The following is a 14,959-nucleotide window of genomic DNA, read 5'->3' as shown; positions in this document are numbered from 1 at the left end:
GTCTGTTAGAACATCTACAGAAAAGAAAATGAACTATTTTGGTTGGTTGCTCAAAATCTTTTGCTTTCGAACAAGAGGTTCTAAAACAGGATTTGTTAGTAAAACATCGAACTCCTGAATTTAACGTTAGACGTAAACAGTTGACTGCTTTTAGTTCAATAGAGTCTTTTTGTTTAGCTTTTCTCTCTCTGTGAAGGTAGAATACTTTCTGTCTGTTTGCTTTTTTTCAAGTCATTTTCGCTAGAGGTCTGGGTGGTGACCTTCGCTATGGTGAGGAGGTTTTGTATGTGTGGCTTTGTGAAGGTAGCAGAGTTGGTGCTGAGGGCTTAACATTTAGTATTTGCTATTTTGGGAAAAGAAAACAAAAAACAAAGGAAAAAAGAAAGTTGTCCCACCTGATCGTCAGCAGGCTGAAATGGCTGAAGCTAAAAAGAGTTCCTTGTCGTCGAACTTTCTGAGAGACAAAAATTAACAAACAAATTCATAGTGCCAGAACCATCCTTAACCGGGAACGCTAGAGTTCTTGAAGCTTTTTTTCCCCCTTTTCTTTGACCTTTCCTTCATTCAAATTTTTTTTTTTTTTTTTTTTTTTTTTTTAAATGAGAAGTTTCTAAGGATTGTGGCTCTGAGGATGACATCCGACAGGGTAATCAAACTCACGCCATCCTACGGGCATGGCAGCACTTTACTGTACAGCTTCACCAGTTCCTTTGTCAATGGTACAAAAAAAAAAAGTCCCCTTGCTTGTTCGATACAACCACGACACGAAGATTGTCCCGGTCTAGAGCAAAGCTTGCCTTGGAGCCGTTTGGATTCAGTTCGTTCCCAAGGTAAAATGTCTTAGGGCGGGAGAGATGTTCTATTTATTCATTTCTGTACACCGTAACGATAAGCAGACTAGATGATCATCACTTACTTCGACCCAGTTCGTTTTAAAGCTACCACACCGCCGCTTCGTTCATTTCTGGTGGATGGGACAAGTGATTGCCGTAGCTAGCACCGCCGTTGACCGAGATGGAGGAAAACGGAGGACTGGGCCCAAAAACCTCGGCGGACATGGAGTGCAAGGACCCGGGCAGGTTGGGTTCGGGGCTGGGCGAGTCTCCGGGCGGGTGCGACATGATGTCGGTGAAGCGCTGGGCCTCGCTGGAGGGGTGATGGCCGGGCAGGGGGTGCTCCATGGCCCCCAGCGGGGTGCCCGGCGGCCCCGAGGAGGGCACGAAGGGGAGATCCACGGGGGTCTGCGCTTGAGACGAGGGAGGTCCTTGCGGGAAGAAATCGTAATTGCTTCCAGGGCCGTAATACTCGCTCTGGTAATCTGGCGGGCGAGGAGAGACAGAGGGGAGGTAACACGCAAGGCGCGGGACGCGAGTGGCGAAGACACAGGGGCCAGCAGCACCGGCTGTGCCTCACGAAGCCACCCACAGCCCCCCTGAGCCCCGAGGGTGGGGGGGAACGCGAGAGGGGCTCGGGGGGGGGTCTCTGCCGATCCCCAGGGGTCCCCTTCCAGCAGAGACCCCAGCCCCGGGGAGGGAGGGGGGGGCAGCGAACCGCAACGGCCCCGTCGGCAACAGCCCCCCGCCCCCGGCAGCGAGGGGCTGAGCCGTCGGCGGGTCCCGGGGGGGGGCGAGGGAAGGGGCAACGGCCCGACGGGGCGGGAGGCAGCGCCGAGCGAGGAGCCCGGGCGTCGCATCGCGGGGTGGGGGGGTGGGGGAGGGTGGGGGTGGGGGGAGCGTCACCCACCTCCGTAGAAGGAGAAGGGCCCGTTGGGGAGCAGCTCGCCGGGCTCCAGGCGGTCCACCAGCGGCCGCATCCTGCGCGGGCTGCGGAAGAAGGCGTGCCGGCGGGCGCCCAGCGCGCTCAGCTGCTTCATCCGCCGCTCCTTGGAGCGCCGGTTCTGGAACCAGACCTGGGGGGGGACGGGGGGGGGGGGACGCGGTCACGGGGGGTCCCGCTCACGGGAGAACGGGATCCGCCGCCTCCCCCGGCCCCGCCAGGGAACGATACTCCACACCCCCCCCCCCCCCATCCCCGGGGTCTCCGCTGTCGGGGCGGCCCCGCGCCGCGCTCCCCCTCACCGCAAGCAGGACAGAGCCCACGCGTGACCGCGTCCCCGCAGGTCGAGAACGACGGAGTTGGTTCTTATTATCCCGCCAAGATTACTCCTAATTGCCCTCACACTGCGCCTCTCCAATCTAACCTCGCCTCTAATGGTCCCTTAACCCCCCATTACCCCCAGCGCCGCGGGTTTATAAACCTCCTCATCACCCCAGCGCATTGTCATCCTTATTTACCCATTAACCCCTCACATTTATGGTTATTAATTTCCATACCATGCGCAGCTTCTTTAGGACTTTCTGAAAGAAACCCGCAGCCCTGCCGACCGGCTGGGTTGGGGAGGGGGGAGTTTGATAAAACCGATTTCCAGCGCCGGCGGGGCTCTCCCCGGTCCCGCAGCGCGGGGGGCTGCGGGGTGCCGGTCCCCCCACCCACCCACCGGTGCCCCCCGGGGGGGGGGTACCTGGATGACCCGCATGTTGAGGCCGGTCTCCTGCGCCAGCTGCTCCCTGATGTGCCGGGTGGGTTTGGGGGTGGCGGCGAAGGCGGCTTTCAGAGTCTCTAGCTGTTTGGCTTTGATGGTGGTGCGGGGGCCCCGCCGCTTGGCCCCCAGGTTCTGGTCGTCGTTTTCGTTGCTGCCCGTCTCCTTGTCGGACACGTTGGCGCTTTCCGAGTCCTTGGCGTCGTCCTGGGAGGGGTCTTGGGAGTCGGGGGACAGGCTGGGGTCACTGCCGGTGGTGGCTGGGCCAGAGCAGAGCGGGGCACGGTCAGACGGGGGGGAAACGGGGACCGCGGAGAAGGGAAAGGGAGAAGGGAAAGGAGAAGGGAAAGGAGAAGGGAAAGGAGAAGGGAAAGGAGAAGGGAGCAGGAGGAGAAGGGAAAGGAGGAGAAGGGAGCAGGAGGAGAAGGGAAAGGAGGAGAAGGGAAAGGAGGAGAAGGGAAAGGAGGAGAAGGGAAAGGAGGAGGGAGAGAGGAAGCCGAGGAAAAAGGAGAGGAGAAGACGAGGAAAAAGGAAAGGAGCAGGGATCGGGAAAGGAATTGGGGAAAGGACCGGGGAAGGGCTCGGAGCAGCTCCCACCCCGCGGAGTAGCCGGGGCCGAGGTCATCCCTCCCCGGGCCGCGCTCCCTCACCTGAATGCAGGCTGTTTTCTTTGGCAGTATTGCTGTTATTTAGGTAATCTTCTTTGCAGACGAACTTGTTCTCGTCGATGATGTAGAGCTCCTCGCCGGTGGAGAGTTGCTTGTTACACATCATGCACGTAAAACAGTTCAAGTGGAACACTTTGCTCCGCGCCCTGCGGACCAGGTCGCTGGGGGAGATGCCCTGGGCGCAGCCCGCGCACTTGGTCCCGAAACACCTGCGGGGAGAGGTCGAGGTGCGGGGTCAGCAGCGTCCGCCCCGCCCGCGGGGACCCCCCGGGAGCCGCCCGGCCCCGCGCCCGCCCCGCCGAGCTCCGAAATTAAACGAAATAAAACGAAACATCGCTCCGCGGCGTGCTCGCTGGCTGAGGAGCGAGGGCCTGAGATGGTATCGTTAAAAAAAAATAAAGAAAAAACAAAAAAGAAATACAAAAAAAAAAAAAAAGAAAGAAAAAGAAAAAAAAGAAAAAGAAAAAAAAAAGAAAGAAAAGGAAAAAAAAAAAAAAAAGAAAGAAAAAGGAAAAAAAAAAGACCCGGTCTGGGCAGGGGGTGAGGTGCTGAGGGATTAATTAAACACCGCGGCAGCGTCGTCGGGGGCTTCCCCTCCGCGCCCCGACACATCGATTCACGACACTCGGAGAAGCATTAAGCAGAAATTCCGAGGTGTCATTAACCGGTCACGGCCGCGCGCCGGCCCGAGGAGCGCCCGGGAACGGCTCGGCCGGCGCTGGGGACCCGCACCGGCTCCGCACCGGCCCCGCACGGCGGGCTCCCGACCCCGGGGCCCGGGGGGAGCGGCAGCAGAGCGGCGGGGCCGGGGGCGATGCCGTGTGCGGGGGTGCGGCGGGCTCCCGGCCCCGGGCCGGCCTTTGCCGTTATCGCCGGTGTGCGCGGGGGAAGATGCGGGGAGCGGGTGGCGGTACCCGCTGCCCCTCTCCATCAGCCCGTCGGGGCTGAGGGGGGGGGGGGGGGGGGGGGGAGGGGGGGGGTCGCTGCCCTCCGGGGCGGCCTCGGCTCGGTCCGATGGGAGGGGTCGGGCCCGCGGAGCCACACACCGAGCGGCACCGCACCGTGCCGAGCCGCACCGCACCTTCCCGGCCCCCCGGGCATGCGGAGAACCACGCCGGGCTCCGGCCCGCGGGCAGCCCCTGCAAACCCCGCTCCGCAGCACCGGCTGGGACCCCCACCCCACTCCGCAGCACCGGCTGGGACACCTCCCTCCCCGCTCCGTAGCCCCGGGCCGCCCGCCGCGGGGCCCGTCCCGCACCGCTCCCGCGCCGCCGGCCGCAGTTCCGAGGCGACTTTGGGGAAGCTGAGAGAAGCGCGGCCGGGCCTCGGCCTGCGGGCCCCGACGGGGCGGGCGGGGGGGCCCCGGGAGGTGGGCTGGAGGGATAGCGGCGGTGCGGGAGTGTCCGCGGGCGCCCCGGGGGAGGGAAGGGGTTTTTGGGGGCCACAGTGAGCAACGGGGGGAACGAAAATAAAAATAAATAAATGAAAGGAAAAAGGGAGATGAAAAAATTGGATACGAAGGAGCTGCGGCTCCGGGCGGGGAGGGTCCGGTACTCACCGAAAGAAGTCGTTTTTGCAGTAAAGCTTGCCTTCTCGCGAAAAGCATTTCTCTGTCAAATTGCATTTACATTCACAGCACTGAACACACTTCACATGCCAAGCCCTGTCCAGTACATTCAACAAAAACCGGTCCAAGATTGGCCTTTTGCAGCCTGCACAGTGAACCATTGTCTTTGGTTATTTCTGAGAGCGGGGGGTATTGGTTTCCCAGATGTCAAGCAAAAAAAACCAAACAAAAAGAACAAAAAAAAAATTTAAAAAATAAAAACAACAATTTTTTTTTTCAAAGACGACAACACTGGCGTAGGTTTGCTTTTTTTCTTTTTGTGTTTGTTTTAAAAGCCTTGGAGAAGCGAAGGAGCAGGAGAAGAAAGGGAGGAAGAAAAAAAAAAAATCTTCGTTGGAGCGTCCTAGGAGGGATACACAGGAGAAAGCCCCCACTGCCCGAGGGGACCAGCGCTTCGGCACGGCCGCAGAATCCCGGCTGCTGCCAACCACGACAGCAACAATAATAATAATAATAGCGGTAATAACAATAATTAATAATAATAATAATAATAATAAAAGAACAACGGCTAGAAAGATCGGCGCTCGTAAAAATTAAAAACCACGATTAAAAAAAGAAAAAAACCAACAAAGAACCAAAAGCCAACAAGCGAGCGTGATGAGTTTTTCTCAGGTCTGAGGTAGAGCAGTCAGGAGTCAAAGTGCTTTTCCCAAAGAGAAATCAAAAATAATAACAGTAATAATAACAATAATAAAAAATGTCGTGACAAAAGGCGCGACATGGAGGCCCGGCGGCGGTCAGAAGGGCTCGGGCTGCTGCCGCGGCGACATGGCCCGACTCGCTGCCGTCCGTACGCGGGAGGAGGGGGGTTGGGGGGGGGGGGCAGGCGCTCCGCAGCTCCCGGCTCCGTCCTCTCGCTCTCTCTCCCTGCTCTCCCGCTCTCCCCCTCGACGTCTCGGCTGCACGGTCGCGCCCGGCTCCTACCTACCCCCGCACACCGCCCTGCGCGCTGCCCGCGGCGGCCCGCCCCGGCGCGGCATGGCCCGGCGCTGCCGGCGTCGGCTCCGGCCCGGGAGGAGGAGGAGGAGGAGGAAGAGGAGGAGGAGGAGGAGGAGGAGGCAGGCGCGGGCCGGGCCGCGCGGGGCCGCGCGGGGCAGGGCAGGGGCGGAGAGCGGCGCCGCGCGCGCTGCCCGCGCCGTCCCGCCAGCGCCGGGCGCGCTGCGTGTTCCCGGCAGCCCCGCGGCCCCGGCCTTATGCACCGCGCGCTCACGTCACCGCTCCTCCCGGCCAATCCCCGCAGCCCGTTGCCCCCCCCCCCTTTCCATACCCGCCCCCCACCCCTCCGTTTCCCCCCCCCCTTCCCCGTCCCGCACTCCACCCGCGCCCGCCGCCGGACGGGGCGTCCGCGCCCCCTTTATAGAGCGCCCGGCCCGCACCGCACCGCACCGCGGCAACCCGGCACGGAGCGAGGCCCCGCAGCGCGCTGCAGCCGGGTAGGTGCGTCGGTGCGCGGGAACGGGGGACTCTCGTCGGGGTCCGGCACCCCCGCACCCCCCCCTCCCGCAGGGTTACGCTGTGGGCACCCGACGGCCGGTTCCCGGCGCTGCGCGGTGGGGAAGCGCCGTCAAGCGAGTTCCCGGGTTGCGGGGGGGGGGTTCCCCCGCCGCCCCCCGTCGGTAAACGGCGGGCCCCGAGGGCGCGGAGCGGTGCGGGGCGTCTCGCCGGGGGGAAGGACCCGCCGCCGCTCGCCTTTCCCGGGAGGAAAGGTGCGGGGGCTCCGACGGGGAGGGGGCGGCGGGGCGGCAGTGCGGGGGGCTCCGACGGGGAGGGGGCGGCGGGTCCCGGGGCCGCCCGGGCAGGGGGCAGCGCCGGGGGCTTCGCGGCCGTCCCGTTGCCGGCGCCCGCCCGGGGCCGATCGGCTCCGGCCGCCGCCGAAGTACTTTTGGGTTTTTAAAATTGTTTTTTATTTTTTAGCAAATAAAACCGCATTTGCTCTTCCCTTCCAGGGGCTCGGTCCGGGGCGGTTGGCAGGGACGGGATTTCCCTTTCCTTCGCGCGTTGCCGCCCGGCGGGAGCTGCCGCTCCGGGGGGAGTGGGGAGGTGTCACCTCCCGGCAGACGCGGGCCGAGCCCCAGGACCCCCCCGGCCCCCCCAGGCGCGGATTTCTGAGGGAAACAGCGGACGAGACGTAACGGGGGTGACCCACGGGGCTGCGGGCTGGGGCCGGGCTCCGCAACATCTCCCGCACTCTGTTTCCTCGTCCTTGGAGGGGGCGGCGGGGGGAATAAAAATTGGAGAGGTAGAAATTGGAAAATAAAAAGGAAAACGGAGGGTTTTTATTCTTTTCCCCGGGGTGCGGAGCCGGCCCGGGCCGGGGGAGCTGCGGGACCGTTCCCGGGGCTGCCCCGGGGCCGAGCTGCTCCCGCGGGGGTTTAACAGCCCCGGGGCCGCGCCCGCGATTTGCCCCCCCCCCCCCACCCGCGCCGGGTCTCCCCGGTTCTCCCCGGGCCGGAGCCGGCCATCACCGCCCCGTCGGGGCCGCGCAGGGCTCTCCGCACCCCCGCCCTCCCCTCCCAGCTGCTGGGCTGCTGGGCCGGGGATCGATAGCCCCCCGGAGCGGCCCCCCCCGCCCGGTCCCCCCCGCACATGGGCCGCTTCTCATGCGGAGCGGAGCGGCCGCCCGGGAAGGCGACAGCTGTGGGCTGCCGCCTGGGGACCGCTCCCCTCTGCCCGCGGCCCCCGGGGGACATGTGTCGGTGGGGATGAAGGAGGGGAAGGAGATGAGCATCTTCTGTCCATCAAGCACCGGTTTTTCACAGCGATTCCCCCCCCCCCCCCCCAACCCCCCCACTCCCCCTTTCCCAGGCGTTAGCGAAAGCAGCTGGTTATCCCCCTGCCCCCTCCCGCCCCGCCGGCTCCGTGCAGGGCTCGGGGACGCCGAGGCGGGCACAGACCCCTGTGTTCCCCCCCTCCTCCCCCTCCCGGGGGGCTGCGGGGGGAGCGGAGCCCGCCGTACCGTCCGCTCATTTACCGGCGGGGGGTCCCTGCCCGCCCCACCACACGCAAACCCCCCCCCGAAACCCCGGAGAAGCAGCGGCGCAGACCCAGGGGGGCTGCCCCCCCCCCCATCACCCCCTAACCCGGGCGGTGGGGATCGTGGGGTGCCCCAGGTCCGCCTCGACCCCCCCCCCCCCCCGAGGTCAAAATGCCAGCGCTTCATTTCCAGCGGGTTCCGAAAAGAAAAACTCGCCGAGAGCGGCCTCCCCACGGGCCCCCTCCGCCCCGCGGGACAGGCGCGTCCCGGCGTGGGGCACCCACGGGCCGGGGGCCACGGAGCCCGAGGAGAGGGGGAAAATAGTTTGACAGTTTTTTGCGGTTTTTCGTCGTGTTTAGCAGCTCGTCCGGGCCCGAGCCCGCAGCCCCGGCGGCGGGGCCGAGCCCACCCGCAGCCCGGGGAGAGCTGGCCGGGCTCTGCGGGAACGGCGCTGCCCCACCCGGGCCCGGGGGAAAAAAAAAGAAAAAAAAAAGAAATTAAAAGAGTAAAACAAAACCAAACAAAATCTCAGATTTATTTTAAATTTAGTACAGAAGAGGGGGAAAAAAAAGTTCCTTTCAGGCGAGTTTCAATTTGCATTTTATCGGTGTCGTTCCCGTCTTTTCAGTTCAACATCAGCCTGCCGGCACCGCTGCGCCCGCTGATGGGGTTTCGCTCTCTGCCACGGGGCCGCAGGCAGAGCTCCGGGGACCCTTTTTTTATTTTATTTTATTTTTTAATTTTATTTTTCCCCCCCTTCCTTCGCAACGTTTTCGCAACGAGCGCTCCCGGGGTCGCTGGCGGTGGCGGGTTTCGGGCGGCCGGTGGAGCAACCGGTCGCATCCCCGGCGGGTGGATCCTCCTCATCTTCACCTGCATCCCGATCACCGCTGCGGGGGGGGCAAACCCGTTGTGGGGACAACACCACCCCACCCCCCCTTTTCTCCCAGCCCTTTCCCCGGCAAGAAAAGCGCCTCCGCCTGCTCAAATATATATGCGGCTAATGCATTAAACAAATATTGAAGTTAAGATGTAATTAAGCCCGGAGAACCATCCCCGCGCAATAAACCCTGCGCTGGGCAGCAGCCATCGCTCAGCGCCGGGGTGGGTTTAAAGGGGTTTGGGGGGAAAAAAAGAAAAAGAAGAAAAAAAAATATCTTTAAATTCTATATTAGAGCTAAGCGGTTTGTTCTGCCACGCTCGGGTCGATGCTGCGGGTAAACACGCCCGGGCGGTCCCGCACCGTTCCCCCCATCCCGGCTCCGCTCGCTTTTCCCTTTTTCTTATTTATTTTTCCACACCCCCCCCCCCGATTACCCCTCCCGCGTTTCCTTCCACGCCGCTAAATGCTGTCGCTTACACTCCGCGCTCATGCATTGTTTATGGGAAATATAGTTAATAAATAATTACAAATCCGAGGTGTGCGTCTCGGCGTGTGAGTGAGAGCTGCCGGGGGCGGGGAGCAGGCCCCGGGGGGAACCCCGGGACGAGCGGGGCGGGGGGACCCCGGGTGCGCGACAGCCCAGCGCGGCTTTATTTTTTTTCTTCTTCACGTTGTTAAAGAGAGAAAGGGCAGATAAAAGACGAATAAAAGAGAAAAAGAAAGAAAAGTAAAGAGGTGGCGGGAGCCGGGAGGGGGGGTGGGGTAAAGCGGGGGAGACTATAAAAAAAGAGGGTGAAGCCAGCCCCGGGAGGACGCCGCGGTCCCGGCTCATCCATCTTCATTGTCTCCGCGCCTGCAAAAGCAACTCCGGTGTAAGGAAAAGCCGCTATCAAAGCCATGGCTTTATTTTATATCCTATAGATCAGGAGGGAGGCAAAGCTTTATTTTCGCCCAGAGACAGATATTTTATTTCTCTCTTACGGTTTTATGTGTGAGAGATGTCAGAAAGGTAAAATAGATTGCTAATGCATAGGCAAAACGAAGCTGTTTCGGCATGCTCCGTGTCAGGAGGTCTCCCAGGGAGAGCGGGCTGGGGATTTAGGGCTGGCGGGGGGCTCGGGGGGATTGCTGCTAAAACATCCCTCGCCATAAATCCCGCCGCGTGGTCAGCTCGACGGGGAGAAGGAGGGTGAAAGGGGAAGGCTGGGGGCGCGGCGGAGCGGAGTGGGGACCCCCGCCCGGCCCCGCTCACCGGGAGGCGGGGGGGGGGGCTCCAGGGGGTCGCGGCGGACCCAGCGATCGCTTCCCCTGGCGGAGCAGCGGGGCTGGGGGCCGGCCGGAGCCGCTCCCCCCGCCACGAAGCCTCCTAGCATCTATTTCTCGGTGTTCCCCCCCCCCCACCCCCCAATCCCCGCGGCCGGCCTCAGCCCCGCGGCTCTCCCGGAGCTGCCGGCCCCGCCGGAGCCCGGCAGCGATGCTGCGAGGACCTTTTTTTGCGAAGTTAAAATATATCTCCCCGAGCTGCAACAATTTTCATACTTTTTGACCTCGGGGATTTACTTAGCACGTTAAGTTCAAGGCTCGGAAGCCCAAGGCTATTACTCATCGAGGCACTCCCACCGCCAAGACTTTTCACCACGTATTTTATCATTTGACTTCCCGGCTTAAATTCACGTTACGGCAAATAATGGATGGTAATACTTTCCCCCTTCCCCATGTTAATTGTCTTGTCTGACAACCTCCGCATCTGAAATGATTTAAAGCAAACAACGGCGCAGCGAGACCGGCAGACAGACCAGCGCCGAACATCTGCAGGAACCCCGCAGCCCCGGCTCTCCCCTCGCACCTCGGCAGCTGGACCCGGGGGCCTGATCCAGAGCACAGCGAGGGCCCCCCCAAAAGCATCGCCCAGCTCTGGCGGGGGTCACCGCGCTGTGCAGGGGGCTGCTCCCCATGGCCCGCAGCCCCAGGCCCCTCCGGCTTCGCCGCCCGAAACATCGCTCTTCTTCAGGCAGCTGAAACGGGGAAACAAAACCGGCGTGCTTTTTGCAGATTAAAAAAAGCAAGGTGTAGTTGATTAGCAAATTAATTATCTCAGTACCCCCAGGATTATATTGTTTTTCTAAGTTCTGCGGGCCTGTGTAATTTACTAATTTCACAGTCGCTGAACTTCCCTGGGAGTGGGAGTCCGTCTCACCCACGTAGCCGACACGTAGGCGCGATTTTGTGCAGAGGCGGAGGGGCTGTCGGCAGCGTCGGAGGGAGCAGGGTGCCCAGACCTCTTCCCCCGCTCCTGCCGCTGCCCCGCTGCGTGACTCTGGGAAAATTCCTCTTCTTTCGGAGAGCGGACGGCGCCTTCCTACCCAACAAGAGCCTATCCTCCTGCTTAGAAAGGAGTAACCGCACGGACTTTCCTCTACCGAACGCTGCCACTGGCTCCCCGTACACGCACAGAAAATGAGCTGCTGCGCTACTCGTCCTTTGCAAGCAGCCGGAGAAGAGGGTTCCCAACGCAAGAGGTTTTCTGTCACCAGCAGAACGTCAGCGTTTGGTGTCTGACATCACCATCACACAGAACGTTTGAGAAAAATAATTGAAGTCCAAACAAATAGGAGCATCCCAATAACATATAGGGATAATACGCCTGCACTGGTACCAGTACTGCCAGTACTGCCCTCCGCCTGCCCGCCGCAGACGTAGGAGCAGATCTGGGCTCGGGGTGACGGGACAGCGTCACCTGGGTGGAGCAGGTACCCCAGCACCGCAAACTTCCCTCGCCGCTTGTGGAAACGAATCCAGAGCTCCTGGCTGTATTTATATCTGTCTGCTTAGTCCCGGCCTCTGACGAATCCTCCGCTATATATAGATTCTGCAATTTGATACCGCGGTACTATATAATATCCTATGTCGCACCCTATTTATACAGGCTTCTATTTTAAGGCTTCTGACAGGATGTGGAGGCTCTGGCCAGCGTGCCCTTCTTTCTCCCCGCTTTATCTTCTGCCCACAAATGGAGGCAGCTGGGTTCGCGCAGTTTGAGCCCAGCAAAGTTCCCATCTGCCGGGTGGCTCCGGCTCAGCGCAACACCTTGTCTGCCTGGGCCAGGTGGGCAAGGGCCAGGTGAAACGCAGACGCTGCGCGGGGACCGGCGGCTCGAAGCGCTCCCACGCTGCAAGCGTGGAGGCAATTTAAGAGGTCAGCGGCACGCTCCAGACAGGGCTTGTTAGCACTGCACAGCACCGCGCTGCTCCCGACACCCGAGCTGCCGACTGAGCAGCTGATTTCTGCCGGGTCACCACTGTGCTGGCATGGAACTGGAGCACTGCAGTAAGGAGATGTGGCCAAACACGTTGTTTTATTAAAAATACACACTCAAAAGCCCCGGTACCTTCCCTGTCTCTGTACAGCAGTAAGTGATGTTCTAGAGTTCGGCTGTACGCGTACACAGCTTATTTCAACACTATAGCAAGACGTGGCGTGCACAGCCACAATCCCATTACTGTGGAACACATCAATATACCATTTTCAAGATGAAAAAGACCCAGATCATTTTGTTCTAGAATGTGAAATTTCACTAGTTTCAAATCTTTTTCCAGGAGAAGCCAGGGTAGAGCTCCATCCCTGTGAGGGTCCTGCCTGACGATGCTCTGCTGCGCTCCATGACAGGTCCCATGTGTCGGGCAGAGCCACACGCCGGCATGGCCAAGGACCAATCTCCATGCTCAGAAGCTCATTTTAAAAAACTCATATAGTTCTAAAAAAGTCATTCCTCAGCGTCATTGTCACTGGTATTCCAGCTGGGCCTGGAGCTCCCTGCCAGCGCAGCGCGAGGCGGCGTGGGAGGGCACGGGGTGGGGAGCAGCTTCTCAAGGGTCACCCTGGCGCAGGCACGACCCGAATCTCCCAACTCCCGCGCGGATGCCCTGCGCCCGTCAGACTCCATCACCCCCCAGCTCCATTCCTTATCGCGTTGCCTGGCGATGGGGATGCCCTCCCCTCCAGACCGGAGCGGCCGTCTCGCTCCGCAGGGCATCGCCTGCGCAGGCAACGCAGCCCCGCGACGGCGTTATCCATCCAAAGCGGCAAAAATGTCGTGAGAAAGGCTGTGCTCCCCTGGCTTTGTCATGCCACAGTCTGAACAGGTCTTCTTCCTCCTCGGTACTTCCAGCGCAGGGTTACTCGCTGGACGGGGGGCAGCAGGCTGTTACCGTCGCGCGTTACAGCTTCCCACATTGGCTGCTCCCACAATTATAGGATCATAGAGTCATTAAGGCTGGAAAAGACCTCTAAGATCATCAAGACCAGCAAGGTGCTACGTAACCAGGATAGCTCACCAGCCAGCGGGGAGACATCACTCCGCTCCTCGCCTTACTGATGGCCTTTCATAGCTCCTCATTGAGTTTGTCACGAGTTATCGGGCTCCGAGACCTTCACCTCAGCCCGGTCCCGTGTGCTCTTCTCATTTCTCTGTATCCACAGGTGAAGGCAGCTCCGGAGAGCAGAGGCCGACGCATCCGACCCAGAACCAGCGCAGCCACCAAGCCACGGGAGCTTGTTTTTCTTACGAACACGTGAACCTTGTTTGAAACGGAGAGTCCCTTGTTTATCTGCACTTCCTTCGGGAGCGACCCCAGACCCAGGGCACGGTTTTACAACGTGTTTCTCCTGCCTGGGAAATGACGCTGGTTTCACTGGTACCGATTATCTGAAGGAGCTGTTCTGTGCTGCTCTGCCTCGTGCTGGGAGTGTGGTGATGTCGTGTGCGTATGAGAACGGAAATTTCCTGAGATGCTCAGACTCTGAAACTCGGAGTCTGCAGAATTCCCTGCAGATGTGGTTTTCCAGTTGTTGAAATAAAATCTTCTTTGCTGTAATTAGTAAATATTTGTAAAGCCTATAACATTCCAGAATAAATGCCTGAAAGAAATTTGCTATTAGATAAATACTTTAATAATCATGAAGATGGGTGGTGAGAAGACATCACTCCTGATGATGCACAAATTATTTCCCTAAGGGTGTGCTAATAAACAAAACTCATCTTTAAAGTCTGACACATTTATTCCACGTATGCTCTCAGACCGAATAAGTTACTCTGACCACAGCATGGTCTTCCTTGTCTGCCCTCTCCGAGCTTCCTCGTTGACGCTCGCCGTGCTGGGCTGCTGATGACGAGGACAAGCACCTCTTCCCGCCCAGCACCCCAGGTATTAAAGCCCCTTGCCCGTGGTCCTGGCCTGGCAGCCCGCCTGCTGCCCGCCGGGGGGGCTTCGCAAAGGGTCGCGTCACCTCTGCGAAGGAGCCGGGGCGTTTGTCCCCTTCCCGACCTGAGCTTTGGGGGAGTTCCTGGACGGATCTCTGAGGCCCGGATCTGCATGCTCTCAGACCAACCTAAACCCACACCAAATGTTACGCCCTTAGGCTGTTATCGCTTCTCTTGCCCCAAGGCTGGTGAAGGAAGGGGTTCCCTTTCCCTCGGCGGGGTCAGCGTCCGCGGCAGCTCCATCACCGTGGCCTCGGTGCAGAGGGTGAAGTGCAGCGGAGAGCGGGGCCGCGTGCCGACGGAGCTCCGCGGGCGCCCGCCGTGCGCTGCGCGCCATCGCCGCTCAGAGCCGTTCCCTCGATGTCTTTACACAGGATCAATAAGGTGTTAATTCGAAACAAATCTCCTCTGCATACCCGCAGGAGATGATGTCCCCTGTCCAAGGGAGCGCACGGGCAGGTTCCCTTCCCCCTCCGCCCGCAGGCCGGCCAGGCGGACGCGCAGGGCAGAGTCCTCCGGTGTTGCAGGATCTCCCCAGTGTCTGACGAGCGGTTTAGGGCTCTGGGTGCTCTGGAAAGGCGATTTCCTACCGTAGCTTCCCAAACCCCAGAGTGATGTTCTACAGGCCTGGTGCTTCACACGGGAGGGAAACGCCAGTTCCAAACACCGATGCAGTTTTCATTCCCCTATTTAAATTCAGGTACTGTATGTAAGAAATGGACTTGTTTATCTTTAAAAACACAAGTAAGAAATTAAAATGTAAGAAACGGACTTGTTTACCTTTAAAAATGACCATGGAAAAGCCTTCCCATTCCGCCGGCGAACACAGCCCCACCACGAGCGGCTGTGCCAGCGGGCAGGGCAGCAATGCTCCTACCGAGTCGCCGGGCACGGGCAGGGCCAGCCTTGTCCAGGGACCCGATGCCACCCAGGACACCAGGGTGGGACCCGGGGTGACTCCCGCATCGCTGCCGAGCCCTGGGAGGCGAGCGTGCATCGCCTTCGCTC

General features: G+C 60.2%; 1 protein-coding gene across 1 annotated transcript; it reads right to left on the bottom strand.

Annotated features, from left to right (window-relative positions):
* Positions 1-938: 938 nt before the first annotated feature.
* On the bottom strand, positions 939-4,935 carry LHX1 (LIM homeobox 1). The gene is made up of 5 exons (XM_075440342.1): positions 4,766-4,935; positions 3,190-3,416; positions 2,522-2,799; positions 1,744-1,909; positions 939-1,318 (listed from the first exon to the last, which is right to left on the bottom strand). Exons 1-5 carry the CDS (start codon positions 4,933-4,935, stop codon positions 939-941), a joined length of 1,221 nt encoding a protein of 406 aa, XP_075296457.1.
* Between the last annotated feature and the right edge of the window lie 10,024 nt (positions 4,936-14,959).

This window comes from Opisthocomus hoazin, chromosome 20 (assembly GCF_030867145.1).
Source record: "Opisthocomus hoazin isolate bOpiHoa1 chromosome 20, bOpiHoa1.hap1, whole genome shotgun sequence".
In the NCBI taxonomy this organism is placed as follows: Eukaryota; Metazoa; Chordata; class Aves; order Opisthocomiformes; family Opisthocomidae; genus Opisthocomus; species Opisthocomus hoazin.
Note: the sequence above shows the minus strand (reverse complement) of the source record. Positions and strands in the feature narration are given on the sequence as shown.